We start from the raw sequence: 19,810 nt of genomic DNA, 5'->3' as shown, positions 1-19,810 counted from the left end.
AAAGGTTAAAAACATTCCCATCAGTCTCATCTGTAGATTGTGTTTAATGCTAATTAGCAAAGGTTTGCATGCTAACATGCATCACTAGTCACTGTTAGCATGTTAACATTCGGCCAAATCACACCTGCTAGTATGAATGTGGCCCAGATGTAAAATTTTCAAGTGAGAAAATGTGACGACTTGAATTCATTCAGTTTAAGTAGATTCCAATGGTGACATATTTTCAGGGTTTCAAAAAGTATCCAAATCAGTACATGTAATCAGTATAAATTAATAATTACAGGAACATGCAATCCAAACATTAAAATGTTTGCAGTTTAGGCCAGGTGGTTTTCTAACAGCTGTAACAGGAAACTGCTAAAACACTGAGTACTGAACAAGGAAACCACAGTTGTCAGCGCTTTCCTGTAATGTCAGATGAGTTGATATCTGCTCTGAACTGCATTTGCTTTTACCAGAGAAAGACTATCATTTAACGCAAATCTTAGATCATTAAATTATGAAGAATCATCCACAGGTCTTCCTGTGTGAAAGCACTCTCTGACCGCTGAAAGTATCACTCCTCAGGGCTGGTGACAGTTTTACTGATTTTTGTTGATTCAGAGTCAGTGGACAGGATTTAAGATTTTTTTAGGGATTTTTGTGGCGTAATAGAAGAGAAATTTGCCCTACTTCTGCCGATTAGTTTTTCTTTGTTGCTTTTGCCAATTGTGACGACCTGCCTTGTTCACTCCCCCCTGACAGAGTCTACATATTTTTTAGGACTCAGCACCTGGACATGAAAGATGTGAGTGTTTTGCACTGTGATTTCATCTCAAATTCTCCATCAGGGTGCCAATAAAGACTTTGTTCTCAATCAACCTGTTCTTCTACATGAATGTACAACAAAACTTAGGACTACAGCTTTACTGTGGTAACTCACGGAGACTGTGATATTAAATACACCCCATAATGTAAAAGTTATAAAAGATGGTGTTGATTCTGCTTTTCTGTAATCCGAGGGTTGAGTTTGAGGAAAGGTCAGGGGGTCAAATTCAAATCATATCAAATAAGATTAATCTCCTTGCAAATTTCATAGCAATCTGTAAATTCAGATTACAACATTATTGAATATGATGAGTGAATGACTTATTTGATACTTTGACATCATGGTGATGGTAATATGATTCCAAATCTGGGCAAAACAAACAAAAATGCAGTCAGTAAATTTCATGGCATAGCTGAAAGTTGGAAGAATCCTCCTCTGGGGATCATAAATATGTGCTCTTGACCTTTTTGAGAAATCATGGACCATAGTTTGTGTGAGTAAAGGAATGCATAATGTTGAATATCTTGATGTTAAATGTTCTCCACGATATTTAATAAACCATAAATATCTGATCAGCTGTTGTTGACATATCTTGCATTTAAAGTTTTGGACAGGCACAGCCACCCTCTGAGCCGACATAATATTTTTTGTGCAAAAAAGTGTTGCACTAACATTGATGTAATGATTATGTATACAGCACCTGACATTTTGAATCCAATGACTCTGAAAAATGACATATTTTTCAATTTTTGTAAGTGTAACTGCGTCAGCTCAGTCAGTGGGATGAAAACAGTTTGACAGTTGACGAAGTTGATCTGCTTGTCTAAATGAGGAAATCCTATACAACTTCCTGCCAACACACACACACATACCCACACACACACACACACACACACATAGACCTAGTTTACAAGAACTATTCATCGAAATAAGGACTTGACGGACACATGAAAAGGTAACACAAACCAATACCTTGAATTACGTATAATATTGATCTTTAGCTCTAGAATCTGTGAGTATAAAGCTGCTCTGCTTTGTTAGGAGATGTCAGACTTTCATTTTATATCGACAAGGCCCACACTACACTGTGGAGACTAGTCTAAAGAAGTCCGTCTAGAGAGAGTTTGTAGGGTACTTGTGACATTTTAACAACTTAGTGGCCGAGTTTCAGCAATTCAGTTGTTTTATTGATTGTTTAGTTGATCAATCTCAGTGAATACGCTTTTCCAAATGTTACAAATAATCCACAAACTATCTGTGGGCAGACTCACCAAATATAGCAATACCGAATATGCTTCTGTTTTTCTGCTGTCAGTGGCTCTTATATAAGGTTTGTTTATTGATCAGCTGCCAAATGAAAGTAATGATGTGTAGTGTTATCAAAGTAAACAAACTAATCATAGAAATGTGGAACCTCATTATATTTTATTAAAGAGTATTTTAACATACTGTGTTCGTGATATAGCTACAGCAGAACATGGTGAGCAGTTTCATCTGATACAACGGGAATTCCCACAAATCTACATCTGACATTTAAAAGCATCACTCTCAGTCATGGTGGAAATTTTCCACACATGAGTAAATAAATATTAATATACAAATAAGTGACGTCCATTACATTATGAGCCTGTCTATATGTGGTATTAACACGTGTCTGGGGTGATCTGATCACAAGTGGACTAAATATAAGTGTAAACAGCCACCAAGATGCATTGTGGTGGTCTGGGCTGCATATGGCCACATTCTGTCAGTGTGAGCACTAACGTGTCCTGGGCCACATCACATGCAGCGCAACGATTAAATAAAATTTTACTTATTTTAGATAACTAAAGCTTTTAAGTGTGCATATACAAACTTTCTACCAGTTAAAAACAACAGCACATTTGTTCTTTGCAAACAGGAATGATTCCTGTGTTTATTTGAGTAAAGAGTAGGGAAGCCAGATGCATAGGTGTTAACAGACAGACATATGACTGTCCACTTGTGATCCAGTCAGCCATGACGCAGGCACAGACTCTATGACACATCCCATAACACTAACAGTTTGAGTTTCAGTCTTAGCTCTATGAATGGGAAGCAATGGAAGGGTTTCCCATAAAGTTTTGGGAGGATAATATGACTGTGAATCATTTTTTGTCTTCTCTCAATAACAAATCATACAAACCACATGAATTTGTATCAGCTCACCCAACCTGCTGACTAAATAATCACTAACTGTATCACTCAATGAGAAATAATAATTATAAAAAGTCTGCTGATTTTGCCCTCAGAAGTACACATGGATACCAGTGAGGAGGAGTCGGTCCCGCTGGTGATCAGAGACCGGGGAGGCAGCCAGAGGTCCAGTTCGAGCACTGGTTCCAGTTTACAAGTACACCTCTACTTCTTCCCAGCCACAAAGGACGCAACAACAATACATATTTCATCTGGCCAAATATCTGCTGAAAATGTCTGCATCCAAGCCGGCAAAAAATGTGGTAAGACTTCACTGGCAAGGCTGAAGGCTTCACAACACTTTATGTATTTTGTGCTCGAATGTTTTTCTTCTCTTGTATTTAGTCTTACAAGTGTGCAAAAAGCTAATTTCAGGGGAAGTCATGATAGCATCACCATGATGATGTATGTAATCTCTTACTCCAGGAATCTTACCAGTGTACCAAAATCTTTTTGGTTTGGCATCTGCCGATCTCTCGTTGTGGTATCCTCCGTCACACATGTTCAACACAGACGAAAACTTACAAGTCCACTTTAGAGTCAGGTAGGTGAAAGACTCACTCATTAACTTTGGAAAGTATTGTATATTACACTATGTTTTTTGGAAGTCCATGAATGAACAATTTTGTTCTCTGTACTCGGTAATAATGTCGTGCTATTATGAATGATGGATTAATTTTCCACGCGCAGGTTTTTCTTTGGAAACTGGTTTGGACAGGGACCAAGAACATCATACCGCTACAGTCTGACCAGAGGCAGAATAAGTCCAGTGCTTGACTACAGTGTCATTGACTACGTCTTTGCCCAGGTAAAGTGTAAAACATTTTCTAAAATATAATATACTGAATCACTACGATATAGCCATTAATTGTGCATTTCATTCTAATGTAGTATAACTGATGTTTTTATCAGTATTTTGAGATTTTTGGATATAATTACCAATACTCTTAAAGTATTCTTCAATTTGTTCATATTTATCCACAATGTCCTACACATTACGCTGGTGTAATGTGTAGGACATCCTCCTGACATGCTATACAAAAGAGAGAATGATCAAGTTAAGGGAGAAGTACAATACGTCTGATGTTCTTTTAATGACTCATTGCCACATAGTTATCCTTCTCAGCCAACATTTTCAGCATCTCAAAATGTATACAATAAAGCATAAAAAATGCATATTTTGAATTGAAGTGTAAAACAGAGAAATGTCATAAATATTTATATGTATTGTCCATATACTAAAGACCATGTCAATCATTGATTTCTTTGGTACATAGTTGCGAAGCGACTTTATCGCCAGTGAGGCAGGAGTGTGTCCACCTTTGAGTGCCCAGGAGGAATGCCTCGGCCTTGCAGTGCTGGACTTGTGGAGGATGGCTAAAGAGCGCAATCAGAGTGTAAGAGAGCTCTGCAAGACTGTCAGGTACTTTAAATTTGGATAATGTTTGTTTTGCCAAAATTGGGCTTTACCAGTCTTAAAGTTTGCAGTCATAACAACAAATTTTATACTCTTCTTCTTTCAGCTACAAATCGTGCCTTCCTAAGTCACATCGCCACGACATCCAGAGACGAAACCGCCTCGATCGTTATCGAATACGAAACACCCTCAAGCGTTTCTTAAAGAAGCTTGGCAACTGCTCAGTGGATGAGTGCAGCTTGAAGCTCAAGTACCTGATTGAACTGGCAGGTATCGAGCCTTCTCTGGGAAGTGAAACCTTCCAAGTGAATCCATCTTCCTCCCAATCGAAGTCAGCTTTCTCTCTTGTGCGGGTCACCGGGGAAAATGGAATTGAAACCAGCAGGAGTTGTCAACATGATGGTGCCCTGGTAAGAACATGTTCAGTTTAAGTTTGGATAGGAATGACGCACAGTGGTCAATGAGTCTTTCACCTCAGCAAATGATATGCAAACTACCCCCTTTCAACAAGAATCTGCCAGTCAAACTGCACTGGGCTGTTTCACAATTTAGTGTCCATATGCAAAATGTAACCCTTCATGCTTCAGTGGCCATACTCATATTCTTTTTCTTTTTTGGGAGTGGCAAACCTTCTGTGACTTCAAAGAAATCATCGACATCAGTATAAAGAGGGTATGCCATGAGCAGGTCCCCCAAGACTGCAGGATGGTGACAATAACCCGTAAAGATGACAGATGCTTGGTAAGGGTTATATTCTACAGTTAACACTTCCCAGTCATTAATGTCCATTAATTCAAAACATTATTAACTTTGTCAGATTGTACTGTTTTGATTTGATGCAAAGGATCTATTAAATCTTTTTATTCTTGATTTACATGACAGGTAGCCAACTTCCAGACTCTCAAGGAAGCCGTTTCATTTGTTTCTCTTGTTGATGGCTACTTCAGACTGACCACTGACTCGAGCCACTACTTCTGTCAAGACATTGCTCCTCCAAGTCTTCTGGAGGGGATCAAAAATCACTGTCACGGCCCAATCACGTGAGTCATTTTGATGAATACTGAATCCAATATCATCATTCACATCCAACTGTTTTAGATATTACCTTCATATCTTGTTTGATCAGATCAGAGTTTGCAGTCAGTAAGCTGAAAAAGTCAGGATTTAAAGGCGGCACGTTCCTTCTCCGGCAGAGTCCCAAGAACTACAACAGCTTCTTCCTCACTGTTTGTGTTCAGGTAAACGTTCCTGTGGAAGAAACATAAGAGATTATAGAAAAATATTGACTTAGACTAACTACATGAATTTATTGTGAGGAATAATTTACTAGCTATGTCTGTGCACATTGTTATGTACCTTATGGACCTAATGAACAAACATGTATTCAGTTTGTCACAAACTTAACAGAGTTGCAAAAATGTGAATTTGAAAAGATTGTTATTGCGAGCACCGTTTCTAGAAATGGCAGGTCTCACCACAATCATAAAAGTTTACCTCTATGCAGACGATGCACTTATTTCTAAACAGAAATAAACTTATAACTTTTGCACTTTTCAACTTTCTCTGAACTCTACTGAAGACTCAAACATTCAGTGTTGTGAAGCTTTGATCTGACATTTATATCTATGCAGACTCCACTTGGACTTGACTATAAGGACTGTCTCATCATTGAGAATGAGGACTACAGTCTTCCTGGTGTCCAGAAATCATTTTCCAGCTTAAAAAAGCTCACGAGCTATTACCAACACAACAAGCTGCTACTGGCTGAAGTACCGGTCAAGTTGGGCCGCTGCTGTCCACCCCAACCCAAAGGTGTGTTTCCCAAGCCATGGATATGATGATATTACCATATATATATGGTGCATATATAAGAGTGAATCTGTAGCTTTGTTAGTAAGTGTTAGCCCTAATTTTCTCCTTATTTCATTCTCATCTATGTACATATGTAGTCGTTAATAGTCTTAAAATGTGGTTATGTGATTATACATATGTACTGTACTGTACTGTATCTCAACACAGCACAGATTCTTTGTTATTTTCTTACACAGACATTTTAAGAGAACTTTGAGGGCGGGGTGGGCAGCAGAGACTTTGTCTAATTAGTGGTGAAAGTCTGATTCAATGGCAGAAAATCCTGCCAAAAAAAGTTTCTATTCCAGCATTGGCAACAACTTATACTGCAAAGCAACCCAAAAAAGGAAGACGGACTTATCAAAAAGAGAGTCTAAATTCTGACAATAAAAGCAATAAAACCCTTTAAAACTGTATGACTGGTGTATTTTCAAATTCTGGTATGCTCAAAAAAACTGACTATCCCAGCTTTAAGTATGTTTACATCCACACTAGTGTGCCAGATGAGATATTTTTGAATTCCATTTACATTTTTTTGTGCATTCAGACATTGTGTCCTGGATATAGCCATGTGCTGTATCCATGTTTTCAGAAAACCAAGTATATTTTGGCTGTGTTATTTCGAAAGAAACCAGCACACTGTTCCAATAGGCCAACATGTAAATGTATTCATTATCACCCTTTAGTGATCATTTATCAACTTCACATCTCATTGCTTGCTTTAACTGAGATATGCCCATTCATATTTGCAGCCTTCATATAAAGAAACATGTTTTCTGCCATTTCTACAGAGCTCACAAATCTGATCATTATACGCAACGGCAGCTCTGTAGAAGCTCAAGGATCCCCAACACCCGAAAGGAGCAAATTCAGCCATATCCAGTTTCACATGATCAAATATGAAGACCTGAAATGGGTGAGTGTGGGACTCTTCAATCTTACCACCATTACAGCTACTATTTTGTGACAAATGTTGGCACTACGACCTCTATTATGATACTGTAGTCAAGCTAATGTGAAAGATACTTTGAGGATAGAATGTTGTATATGATGGAGGAAACTTAGTTTCTCTATGTGTTTTTTTTCTTTTAGGGTGAAAGCCTTGGACAGGGATCCTTCACTCGGATCTTTAAAGGCTACAAAACGGACATTCGTGATGGGGAGAAACACGTGACGGATGTTTTCCTGAAAGAGCTCGATGCTGTTCACAAAAACTGCTGGGAGGTGGGTTTCTTCAGATTAAAATGCACTGAAACATTTTATATTTTTGAGGATTACTCGCGGATCTAACACGTTCATTTAAACATGATATACATTCTGTTTTTTTTGTGTTTTCCTTCCCAGTCCTTCTTTGAAGCTGCCAGCTTAATGAGTCAAATTTCATATAAACACCTCCTCCTTGTTTATGGTGTCAGTGTTCATGGAGTAAAAAGTAAGTTCAAACCAAACTGTAACCAACTTGTAGACTATCTATTATTTTGCCACAGTGTGATGATCGTTTTTTGGTTGACTGCTTTATGTTTTCTAGATGTGTTTATGTTCTGTGAATAATGTGCAGGAATTGGTACAGAAGGAAATTAAAATCAGATTGTATTGGGTTAATTTTGGTTCAGATTGGGAGCATTTAAAGACTCTGTTTCTGCAAAATTGTGTGCATCTGCAAACAACAAAGTTACTTGTGAACCAGTAAATGAATTAATGAAAATATTAAATCACTCTCTTCATATTGAGCCGAATAACTATCTTCACATGGAGTCCTCATATGACCCAGACTCAGTCCCTTCTCTGCGGGTGAGCATGACAAGTTTTGAAGTACAGCTGTAGAAATAAACCTTGCTGTGTGCTTACAGATATCATGGTGCAGGAGTTTGTTGAGTACGGGGCCCTCGACCTTTACTTGAAGAGAGGCAGATCTGTGTCAGTGAGCTGGAAACTTGACGTAGCCAAACAGCTCGCGTCTGCGCTCAACTTTCTGGTAAGATCAGCTTTCTGGTGTAGAGCATTACTACTAGATCCTACAAAAAGTAGTGACAGAAACACAGAGCAGGAGTGGTTAAAAGCTGTCCAATGCAGCACATTATAATGAGTCACCATTATCATGCAACTGTCTTGCAGGAAGAAAAGAACATCGTTCATGGAAATATCTGCGCCAAAAATCTGCTGCTGGCCAGAGAGGGTGACCCATCACAGGGTAGCTCTCCCTTTATCAAGCTGAGTGACCCAGGCATCAGCGTGGCCATACTGGGCATGGATGGTAAATCGAGGGTTTTGCAATATCCCTGTAACCATGTCCGGAGTCTTAGGGCAGTTGTGAAACTGCGCCTACTAGGGGTAACAAAAAAGTTTGTCTTATGTGCATCCGTACAATACACAAGTAAGGACAGCAGAGAAGATATCCACGGATATCTGAAATAAATTGGGTCTTTTTTGCATTGATCTCAGCCTTTTTGTGGCTGACCAGGCCAGTTGCATCGGTTTGCGGGTATCTTCCCGGCCGTCCTTTCCTGTAACCTTGTCCGACATCATCACGTCAATTCAAAGCACATATAGACCATTTTAAACTTGACAACATAAACGTTCTAAATGGGTGCAAGTGCATTTCCTGTTGAAATGTCCATAAATGCAGTAGCTGAAAGGAAGTGAGCCGGGACCAAAGCTATTAACCATTTCAGCGCAACTGAATAGCAATGAAATGGACTACGTGTGCATGACAGTCAGAAGGATGAAGGAAATTGAATCAACTGAAAGTGTAGTTAAGACTAAATATCTGTATTCTACATCAAGATGATATTGCCATTAAACATTTGAAATATGTTGGATTTTGGTTACATAACAACCCAAATGAAATCCATCAAAATATCAGCGTCATCTGTCATCATCAATCTAATTCAACATCAGCTGATGGTGGCATTAGACATTGTCCTGAAATTGAATTTTGGACCCTGGTGTCACGACCTAAATTCGGCCAAATATCAACATTGAAAGATGGCAGTGGCCAGCTGGAAAGACTTTACAACATAACAAAATTACATTTGTATCAGCCAAGTACATTTAGAATATTATATCTACTCTTTTGTGCATTTTTCATGTGTGTAAGTATATATTTATGTGTCTCCTTGTTAAGTGATCCTGGACAGGATCCCCTGGGTGGCCCCTGAGGTGCTGGAGGCCCCAGACAACCTGACTCTGGAGTGTGATAAGTGGAGCTTTGGTGCCACCGTGTGGGAAATCTTCAATGGTGGAAACGCTCCGCTACGAGGCTGGGAATTGGACGAGGTACTCCCACTTCTTAAGTTAAACAAACTGTTATTAGAATGACAGGTTGTCAAAGCATTTCATCAAATGGGCTGCTTGTGAGTCCAAGTGACTTTAAGTACTACTATAGTTAAGGAAAATGCATTTAAGGTCTTAAGTGCTTATGGGATCTGAAGGAAAGATCATAATTGCAAACACGCAGTTTACTGTCAAGGCTTTTGGGCAAACAGACTGAACATGGAGTGGATGATTTGAGCTTATGATGTGTTTAATGTAGAAGCGGCAGTTTTATAAGACCTTCCAGCAGCTGCCTCCCTCCCAGTGGACAGAGCTTGCTGATCTGATCAGTCAGTGTATGGACTACCAGGCAGACTTCAGACCTTCCTGTCGCAGTATCATCCGTCAACTCAACAGTCTGATCACTTCAGGTAATCATGCATCAATACTTAGCTGATAATTAATATGGCCAGTATCACAGGTCCAGTGTGTAGCATCCAGTCTGAACTACCCAAACACCGGTTCTAGATAAGGCCATTTGTGTTTTTGCATTGCCCCCCATAGTTCTATGCAATTTGGCACACAAGGAGAAGTTTCAGCTCTGCAACCTCACCACTTCATGCCTCTAAATCCTACACAATGGACCTTTAGCCATATATCTCAAAAAAATGTCAGGTTAACTTTTCTGAATTTTAAACTGACTCTGTTGAAAAAATAAAAATACTGATATGTTTTTGCATTTCATGGCAGACTATGTGATACTTCACGCCACTGAGCCTGTCACACAGAGCCCTGTGTGGAAAGCCCTCAGCCCTGCTCAGCATGACCAGACATTGTTTGAAGAGAGACACCTACGCTACATCTCCCCCCTGGGGAAAGTAAGTTTGCAGCTGCAGGACAACCACAGTCGCACAGTATCTATAATGCAGACCCCTTTGGACCAGTCAGTGCACTTTAATGATCATGAGCTTGTGTTTTGGGAAGATCTGATGAGTCTTGTCCAAGATAGTACATCAAGCCATTGTCTGCATGCCTATGACGTATAGCAGTTGTGTCCAAGAGATTGTATTTGATGGACAAAATCAAACTTTTTAGACGTGAACGACAACTGACTGACTCAAAATATTTCCAGGGAAACTTTGGCAGTGTTGAACTTTGCCGTTATGACCCCCTGGGTGATAACACTGGTGAGCAGGTTGCTGTGAAGAAGCTGCAGCCCAACAAGCAGTCGACCCTGGAGGACTTCAAGAAGGAGGTCAACACCCTCAGTGTTCTTCACTGTGACTACATCGTTAAATACAGAGGAGTCTGCTACAGCCCAGGTAACAACTCACTACAAACATGATAAACAGCACATGATAAAATGATCAACTTCAGTAAGAAAACAAAATTGTTGGTGTGCTTAGATTTTAAATTCCCCTTTAAAATCAAATAATTAGGTATAGAGACATTAGGTATAACTGTTTGTTCCTCACACACTTTTGTTTACTAGCAGTGGCGTTGCCAAGGGGTGGCATGCACATACTGATAGAATCGTACCCTCCTCCCACTGGCTCCCCCTCACAGAAATAATTGAAGGTGTTTTTAAACTTAATTGCGCTTGTTTCCAGTTTGTTCCTTACAGCCGATGCACACCTTCAAATTAAAACTGTACATCTGTTTTTGAAAAGGACCCGTATATGACAGTCAAAGCTTTAAAATGGCAGCAAACAAAAATTTGCTATGCACAGATATGGTGGAGTAATGGCATCCTGGACAGAGATTGAAGTCATGGTACCTCTGTGCGTGTCTAATCAGAGCTTCTCTGTTCATTGTTATGCTAGTTAGTGCATGTGTGTGTAGGCTATCCCACTGGCTTGCTGACTGCCACCACTCCGCACTGCACTCAAACAGGCAGTTACCACTGATGTCCGGATGCTGTTGTCGCTGAAGTGTAGTGCCGAACTTTTGGTCCCCCCTTGGTTAACACCATTATCTTTGTCAGCACTGTTTATGCTGTTAGCACTGTTAGCTGCGAGCCAGCTCAGCCACCTCCATGTTGAGAGCCATGTGCAGACAATTTCAGCTTAGACTCTGAAGCTCTGAATGTCGTACACAGCTCCTCTACGGAAAAGGACAACTAGTCTGTTAGAAGAACAATATATAGCCTAACATGTGTACAGATACATAATAGGATAATTGTGGAACTCAAAATGTTATTATTAGTCTATGCACATCAAATTATTAGTAACACTAACTGTAAAATAAGAAACCAAAGTATATCAGTATATGATTTCTTAACTCTCATACTGACATTTTAACATTTACATATAATTTTAACTGCAACAGCATAATTGAGTTCCTCAACTTAAGTTATGGCTTTTGGTTTTGGTGTACCACCCTAAGATTTTCAGTTGCTCTGTAACAATCAGCAACTCAAACTTGATTTATTCGTATATTATTCCCCTCCCCAAGTAAAAATACGGGAGAATTTGTTTTTAAACCAAAGTTATCGGAAGACTGTGCACTTTAATACTTATTTCCTTTGATTAACTTAAGATAATCCCAGTGAGGAAGAAATGTCCAATGCCCACTATTTAAAATGAAAAAACAGGAACCAGGAAAAACCAGGTCATTGCCCAAAAAAAGAGAAAAATATCCCCCCAAAAAAAGGTAGGTAGTTGGCTCAGTTCCTTAATGGTCCTCCACACACACCAGGTTGAGAAATCACCAAAAGCAAGAGCCCACTGAGGTTTATTTTCCTTCCAAGGCAGGCTGTCTAGTCTCCATCACTGTTTTGCTTTCCTCTTTCGCCAACAAAATCAAAAAAACCCTCCACAAATAATTCCCTGCTCCTTGGTTCTCCAATAGCCATGCCCCTTCACCTGTGTGCAGCAGCACACCTGAACCCAGTTAACCCACAGGTGGCAACAAGATAGACACACTGAGAGTATATTCAAAGGCTATTCTATTTTAAAAACCCTCCAACAATCCTGTACATGTCTCTCCCCTCGCCTTTGTGGCGGTGTCACAGCCCCACCTGGCCAGCCATAAGAAAAATTTCTGGGGGCGCCAATGTATAGTAGTTGGGTGTTTAATTAGAAATGCTTTTTAGACATTTGCCACCAATGCTACAAATATTATATGAATACTCTGAAATCTCCTAATTCATTTAAATAAATCTACAGATCTAGTTGGGGGAACTTTGGGGTTATTACATAGAGCACCATTTCAGAACTGATGAATCAACAAAATGTCATAACTAAACAGCTGTTGGGTAAACTTCCTTAAGTGTATGTACACCCATCAGCCAAAACATTAAAACCACTGACAGGTGAAGTAAACAACATTGATCATCTTGTTACAATGCAATGTTCTGCTGGGAAACTCCAGCATTCATGCGGATGCCACCTGACACGCACCACCCACCCAAACACCACTGTGGATCAAGCAAACCCCCTCATGGCAACAGCACTCCCCAATGGCAGTAGCCCCCCAGCAGGACAACGTGTAATGCCACACTGCAAAAACTGATCAGGAATGGCCCAAAGAACATGACAAAGAGCTTAAGACCTTGACCTGGCCTCCAAATTCCCCAGATCCAAATCCAATTGAGCATCCTTGGGACATGCTGGTACACTATCTCACAACCCACAGGACTCAATGGATCTGCCGTGAAGACCCTGCTACCAGACACCTAGGGGCATCCCCAGACTTCCCTTGTCCATACCTTGACATGTCAGAGCTATGTCCAATCCGTAGAGGCCCCACCGTAGATGGGTGGTACATCTGAGGTATTGGCATGTCCCACAGATGCTCAGTCGAATTGAGAACTAGGGAATTTGGAGGCCAGGTCAGTACCTTGGGCTCTTTGTCATGTTCCTTGTACAAACACAAGAGATGACTGGGAGTGTCTGACTTTGGAGGTTGTTTTTTTTCTACTCAATGTTTTTAAAATGTAATCTTTTCCTTCACAGGTCGTCTCACTATGAGTTTGGTGATGGAGTACCTGCCCCACGGCAGCCTTATAGGCTACTTGGACAGTCACCGACATAATGTCAACACCAGGCGGTTGCTGCTCTTTGCCTCTCAGATCTGTAAAGTAAGAGTTAGATATGCGTATCAGCTCAACATCTGAAAATGGTTGTCATCAAAAAATTTAATATTAAGTTATACAGTTGAATGGACTGTGTTTTAATTATTGGTTAACAAAATCTTGCAACACTGCTTTTAATTTTTCAGGGGATGGAGTACCTGCAGACCCTGCGTTACGTGCACCGAGACCTCGCAGCCAGAAATATCCTTGTGGCCAGTGAGTCGCTGGTGAAAATTGCCGACTTTGGGCTGACCAAGATCATTCCTACTGACAAGGAGTACTACAGAGTCACACAGCCTGGAGAGAGCCCCATTTTCTGGTAGCTTTATTCATGTTTTCCCTTTAATCCAAAGTGTTAAAGCAGAAACGTATAACGGTCTGAGGTGTTTGTTTGAATCAGACACTGCAAAACTTTGCTAGCTTTTTCCCTCTGTTTCTAGTCTCTGCACTAAGCTAAGCTAATCGGCTGCTCACTCTAGCCTTATATTGAATTTTCCACCTGACCACACACTGCTCATCTGATGCAGGTATGCCCCAGAGTCCATCAATGAGTTCAAATTCTCCCACAAGTCAGATGTGTGGAGTTTTGGAGTTGTTCTTCATGAGCTCTTCTCCTACTGTGACACAAACGCCAACCCAAAAAGGGTAAGAAGGTTTACCATCGATACATTGATTCATGCCTGGACCATGTTTCAAAATCTTTAAATGATGACACCATTGTGGTGCCCCCCCAATTTTTAATTTTTTCTGCAATGTTACCTTTCTAGCTATGCATGCAGGATGTCGGACACCATGTGCAGAGTCCGTCCATTGCAATGCATCTGGCAAATATTCTAAAGAATAACTGGAGGTTGCCGGCACCTCCAAACTGCCCACACAAGGTATGTCCACTCCATATGGTTCAATGGTTGAAACACAGTTGCCTTTTTGGAGGAGTTTTGTCTTCATTACAATTGACCTATAGCTAACTCCCGCCCTCAAACGTGATGAGTGTGTATAGCCATTCCCATACACTCGGACATTCTCTGCATGGATGTTCATTGAAATGCATTACAGAAAGTCAGTTTTGTTCGGTTTTATGAGCTTTTTCTGAGATTTGAAGTTTAAAAATGATCAAACGTTTGATCAACACAAGGTATCCTGAGAGGCTGGGTGATGGGGTGTATTTTTTACCCTTTCATAAACCACATCTCAACCGAGAAAAGTGTCTCCTTTGGATAAAGTTTTGTGGTAACGTTAGACCACGACATCAACTCAACGTGAATAAGATTAACAATGATGCCTACATCTGTTTTAAGGTAAGTCAACATTGTGTTTGAGGCAACATATCGTCACTTTGCTGGAAAGAAATATAAAGTTATCTTTAACATCTCTAGCTAAAGTTAGCCTAACGTTAGCCTAACGTTAGCTCCTAGCTGTGTTGTTCATCATGTCACCTTGTTTGCTGGGAGATCATTAGCCTATTTTGTTCTAGTTTTGTACTTTCGTGATCGTACATCATTGTTAGCTGTTGTCCATAGGGCTCTAGTTAAGCTAATGTTAACTTCTGGAGCTTAGCTTCATTTACTTATCTGTAATCGCAGAGATAACAAAGGTTAAACGCAAAGGCAAACGTTATGCTGAATGATTGAGTGTAAATACTGTAGCACCAAACTAATGAAAAGACACTCTTGGTAAAGATGTTAAAAAGGCCGTTATCCTTTTCTCATATTCTGAGCCAAAAACCTTAACTTCAGTGGCACTTTAGCTTGTTGTCTTTGATGGTGATGGCAACGAGATGCGGTTCACCAGCGTACACTGTGACCTGTAAATTTTGGCTTGTAATTTAAGCTTTTCATCGACCTTCTCAACAATAAAATGATGACTATATCCCTCCAATGTGTAGTTTAGGCCCTTTTGGTTACTTCTCAATGACATCTGATCGTTATGTCCCCAAAAATCATCAATTGCCTCCTGCGAAATGCCGTGTACTGTGACACCTGCCAAAGCGACCAGTCAGTGAATGTTGATAGTTTGTCTGAGTGAGTGGAGGGAGGCGTGGCTTAGCCATAGGTCAATTAAATTAAGTATTCCAATTGTGAATTATCCACACAGCTACATTTTGTCATCAGTGACAATGTAAGTGTCCATCAAAATTAATACCCCACATGATACTGTTAAAAAACTAGTCCAGTGAGTCCAAATGCGGACAGAGACAGACTGGAGCAGGATCAAGAAGGTAATTTATTTATAGATAAATGAGTGGAGGAGTAAAGGGGTGGCTGAAGTCTGAGGCAGGGGAGCTGGACTGAAGGAGCTGACAGAGGGGTTTTAGAGAGCAGAGGTAAATGGAGCAGATGTATGACGCCTGCACACCAGATTCCACTCCTACAATCAGAGGGAGAGGGAGAGGGGAGGGGGAAGCTCCTGGCTAGGAGGCAGAGGAGCAGCAGAGGCTGTGACAAACACGTCCCAAAACAGTCCTTTGTTCTGCGTTTACAAAGATTTTATCTCTTGTCTTTTTATTCCACCATCTGCTGTTGATTCTGAAAGGACCTGACTACTTTCTCAGCTACGGTTATACATGTTTTAAACATCTTATTTGACCTTCATCTCACCAAACTAGTCACTGCAACTCTCACACAATAACATGAAAATATCAACTTTGCTGTGTTCTGTTGATTATTATATTTTTATCATTGTAACACCAGGTGTACAGTTTGATGATGCAGTGCTGGGCGTACAACTTCGAGGAGCGGCCATGCTTCACCGACCTGGGAAACCAAATTGAAACTATAATGCAGGACGAGAGAGAGTACCCTAAAGGCTGATTGTAATGTGTAAAGATGCATTCACAAGTGAGCAGAGGGAGGACCATAAGCTCAGTCGCATGGACTATAAACACAAGATCAGATGGATGTATCTTTAGTTCTTCAGTACACATGGGACATACAATATAAGCAGTTATATTTCACAGCAATACAGCTCTAATAATAAAAACTCCGCCATATCATACTTAAAAGCCTTTACACACCAGGGGCATTTCTTTCTAACTTATTTTTATCATGAAACTTTCACATCAGGAAACATCAGGACAATGACAATGCAATCACTGCCTGTATGAATAATTTTGATGCGAAATATTTGTGTTGTTAATTTCATCATGTTTTCTTACAGTCAAATCAATATTATATTCATAAAACTGTACTATGTTCATACACAAGGCTCACAGATTTTCAGAATCAAGAATTACTAGTCCATACCTATTGGTAGCTTTGTCACCTTCTACCTATGCCAATCCTCAATGCCTATGTGCAGTTTCACATAGACTGACCAGTCAGTGAGTAGAAAAACGTGGGACAGACAGAATGACTGACTGACAGAATGACACACTGACAGTTTCCATGATTATGTACAGCATACCATACCATGACTTAGTCATACCAAAAATTAGAAAAAAAAACAACAACATTCGGCCACAGGGGGAGCCACAGCAATCGGTCACATTTTAGTTGTTTTTAAGCATTTTTCTGTTGTTATAGCGCCACCCAATTGCCAATTAGAGTTAAATTTCTCCAGTCACCTTGAGGCGTCCTGTTCTACATATCTACCAAGTTTAGTAAAAATCAATATGGCGGTTAGGCCTAGATAAGAAATTAGCTCTCTAGCACCCCCATTTTGTTTGATCGGGTCAATAATGGAGGGGTCTCCTTAGATAGATTATGTGGGGTCATATGCCTACAAAGTTGCGTGGTGATCGGTGGAACCCTTGAGATGTTATACACCTTTATGTGATGAGCCACGCCCTCCGCAATATTCATTGCCTTATAGAAGCTCAGTTTTAGTAAGTTTTCCAACTTTTGCCAAGAGGGAACTTTAGATATTGCTCCCTAGATTATGTTCACCAAGTTTCATGCAGATCGGTCAAACTTCCTAGGAAGAGATCGATTTTAAGTGTTTTTCAAAAAATTCAAAATGGCGGAAAATCTGTATCACCGGAAGTTATGGGTTCTTGCGGCAAATTTGTTCCTCATGAGGAGAGGCATCTCTGTGCAAAGTTTCATGTCTCTACAACATATGGGGCATGAGATATGCCCATTCAAAGTTTGCAATTTCAGTCGGTTGCTATAGCGCCCCCTTTGGCCAATTGATATAATATTGCTTCATTTGCATCCTCCCATGACCCTCTACCACTGTGCCAAATTTCACATGGATTGACCAAGTCAGTGAGGAGAAAAATGTGGAACAGACACACACACAGACAGACACACAGACACACCTACAGACAGAGTTTTTGTTACTATATAGTAAGATAGTAAGATGACATTGTTATTTTCACCAGTAAATATAAGATATTTAAGCACAACACGTTCCTTAAATGGAATCAAGCAGCAACAATTTACTTACTGACATGCATCCTATAGTTATTGTGAAATTGGTGTGGCCAAGTTTCAACCACATCAGGTATGACAGGAAGAAGCTGAAAGTAGCAAAGGTGAGGAGCTCGGCCGACAGGCAAATAAAACCAGCTCTGTTTTAAAGCTAGCTAGTTAAATATTTTCTCTGTGTGTTGAAATTACTGACTCGATATCTTGTGCTTTGTAATCATATTGTGTATATGTATGTAAAACAGCATGGCCTGAACGGGTCTGTAGCAGTGGTTTAGGACATTAGTTGGTCATTTGTTCAAGGTATGCATGGTTTGATACATTCAGTGTCATGCTTGCGTTTGGCCTTGTCCTCAAGCTTGTTTTCTGTCTCTGTCAAGAATGGACCCATGACCTACTTTTGGACCACAAACCACCAGTTTGGAACCACTATTTTTTTTTTTTTTAAATTTCTTTTATGAAAATGTATGGAGAAAAAGATTTTTTTGCATTTATATTGTGGTACTGTAGTATTGTAGTAAAGATAATGAAGATTGTATTCTGTGCTTTATTTACATCCTTTACTGTGTTTCAAATAAAACAATTCTGTAGCACCGTCTTTGTAAATACTTAGTGACAGCACTGAGTTCTGTGTAATGCCTGAAGCACTGACGCATCTAAAATAAATGGCTGAAGAAAATGAGTGAATACATACTTAAAGTTCTTGAATCCTAAGAAATTTCAATAACGTATGGGCGTATTCAAGGTGGTATGGCCTAAAGCGGAAATAGTTGGAATGAAAAGGATCTTTATAGATGTGGACCATCATCAGCATGATCATTTGTGTGCAATTTTGTCCATAGCATGTAAGTTTTTCATTTCTCTTTATGAACAGCAGAGGACGCTGCTGCTTCTTCACAACAAAGCCTCTTCACACTTTGAAATCTGTTTGCTCTAAATGAAACATTTCAGATGAGAGTGAATTTGATTCTATTAGGAAGAAATTAGAGATGACACATGCAGCATGACTTCAATTCGCTCCGTCCTCATTTAGTCCTGCAGTTATATATTTGTCCACAAGATGGCTCCCCATTTCTATGCTCCCTTTGGAAACTACTATTACACAGTTGTTCACTCCACTTCTAATTTAAACGCAGCACTTTTGTTTTTGCTCCCATTTTCAGAGGTGTGAAGGTAAAGGTAAAGGTGGCACATCAAGACGCTGATTAAAAAGCATTACTACTACACAGGTGTAGCTTGGGGTGGTTACAGTAAAAGGCCACTCTGAAATGTGCAGTTTGATCACACAACACAATGTCACAGATGTTGTAAGGTTTGAGGGAACTTGCCATTGGCCTGCTGACTGTGCAAATGTCCACCAGAGCAGATGCCCAAGAACTGAATGTTCATTTTTGAGTTGCCTCTGGAAAAAAATCTGTTAGAGAATTGCCCAATATCTTTGGCATTTCATTCAATAAAAACCCACTAGTCCTGTTACTTGGGGGAGAAAAATACCAGAAGAGATCGATTAGAAAGATTCTCACTTGTAGCAATGATTAAACAAATTACAAAAAAATGGTTTAAAGATAACTTAATCAGTGTTAAATGGAAATCTTGTGAAGAAAATATATACGAAATGGAAAAAATGACCATCAGAGTTAGAAATCAAGTCTCGTATTTTTGAAGAAAGATGGGGGGAAATGCTTGAGATATATAGAGGACGATGTTCCCATTGATTTTTGATAATATGACAGCTGAAGTCATGAGACTGATAGCATAGAAGTTTTTTCTTGTTCTTTATGGTTCACATAAATATGTAAACTATGTGTCCATGTTTGGGTACATAC

At 39.8% G+C, this 19,810-nt stretch overlaps 1 protein-coding gene across 1 annotated transcript; it reads left to right on the top strand.

Moving 5' to 3' along the window:
- The first annotated feature begins 452 nt into the window (after positions 1-452).
- Positions 453-18,656, top strand: jak3 (Janus kinase 3 (a protein tyrosine kinase, leukocyte)). The gene is made up of 24 exons (XM_049588729.1): positions 453-787; positions 3,079-3,285; positions 3,449-3,566; positions 3,713-3,830; positions 4,300-4,445; positions 4,546-4,849; positions 5,061-5,180; positions 5,322-5,479; positions 5,566-5,677; positions 6,071-6,251; positions 7,082-7,206; positions 7,383-7,514; positions 7,635-7,722; positions 8,141-8,265; positions 8,406-8,544; positions 9,415-9,566; positions 9,823-9,973; positions 10,293-10,420; positions 10,675-10,864; positions 13,499-13,623; positions 13,764-13,936; positions 14,145-14,262; positions 14,385-14,498; positions 16,308-18,656. The coding sequence occupies exons 2-24, from the start codon at positions 3,087-3,089 to the stop codon at positions 16,425-16,427; spliced, it is 3,336 nt and encodes a 1,111-aa protein (XP_049444686.1). The 5' UTR covers positions 453-787; positions 3,079-3,086; the 3' UTR covers positions 16,428-18,656.
- The last annotated feature ends 1,154 nt before the right edge of the window (positions 18,657-19,810 follow it).

The sequence above is a fragment of the Epinephelus fuscoguttatus genome, linkage group LG10 (genome assembly GCF_011397635.1).
Source record: "Epinephelus fuscoguttatus linkage group LG10, E.fuscoguttatus.final_Chr_v1".
Lineage (NCBI taxonomy): Eukaryota > Metazoa > Chordata > Actinopteri > Perciformes > Serranidae > Epinephelus > Epinephelus fuscoguttatus.
Note: the sequence above shows the minus strand (reverse complement) of the source record. Positions and strands in the feature narration are given on the sequence as shown.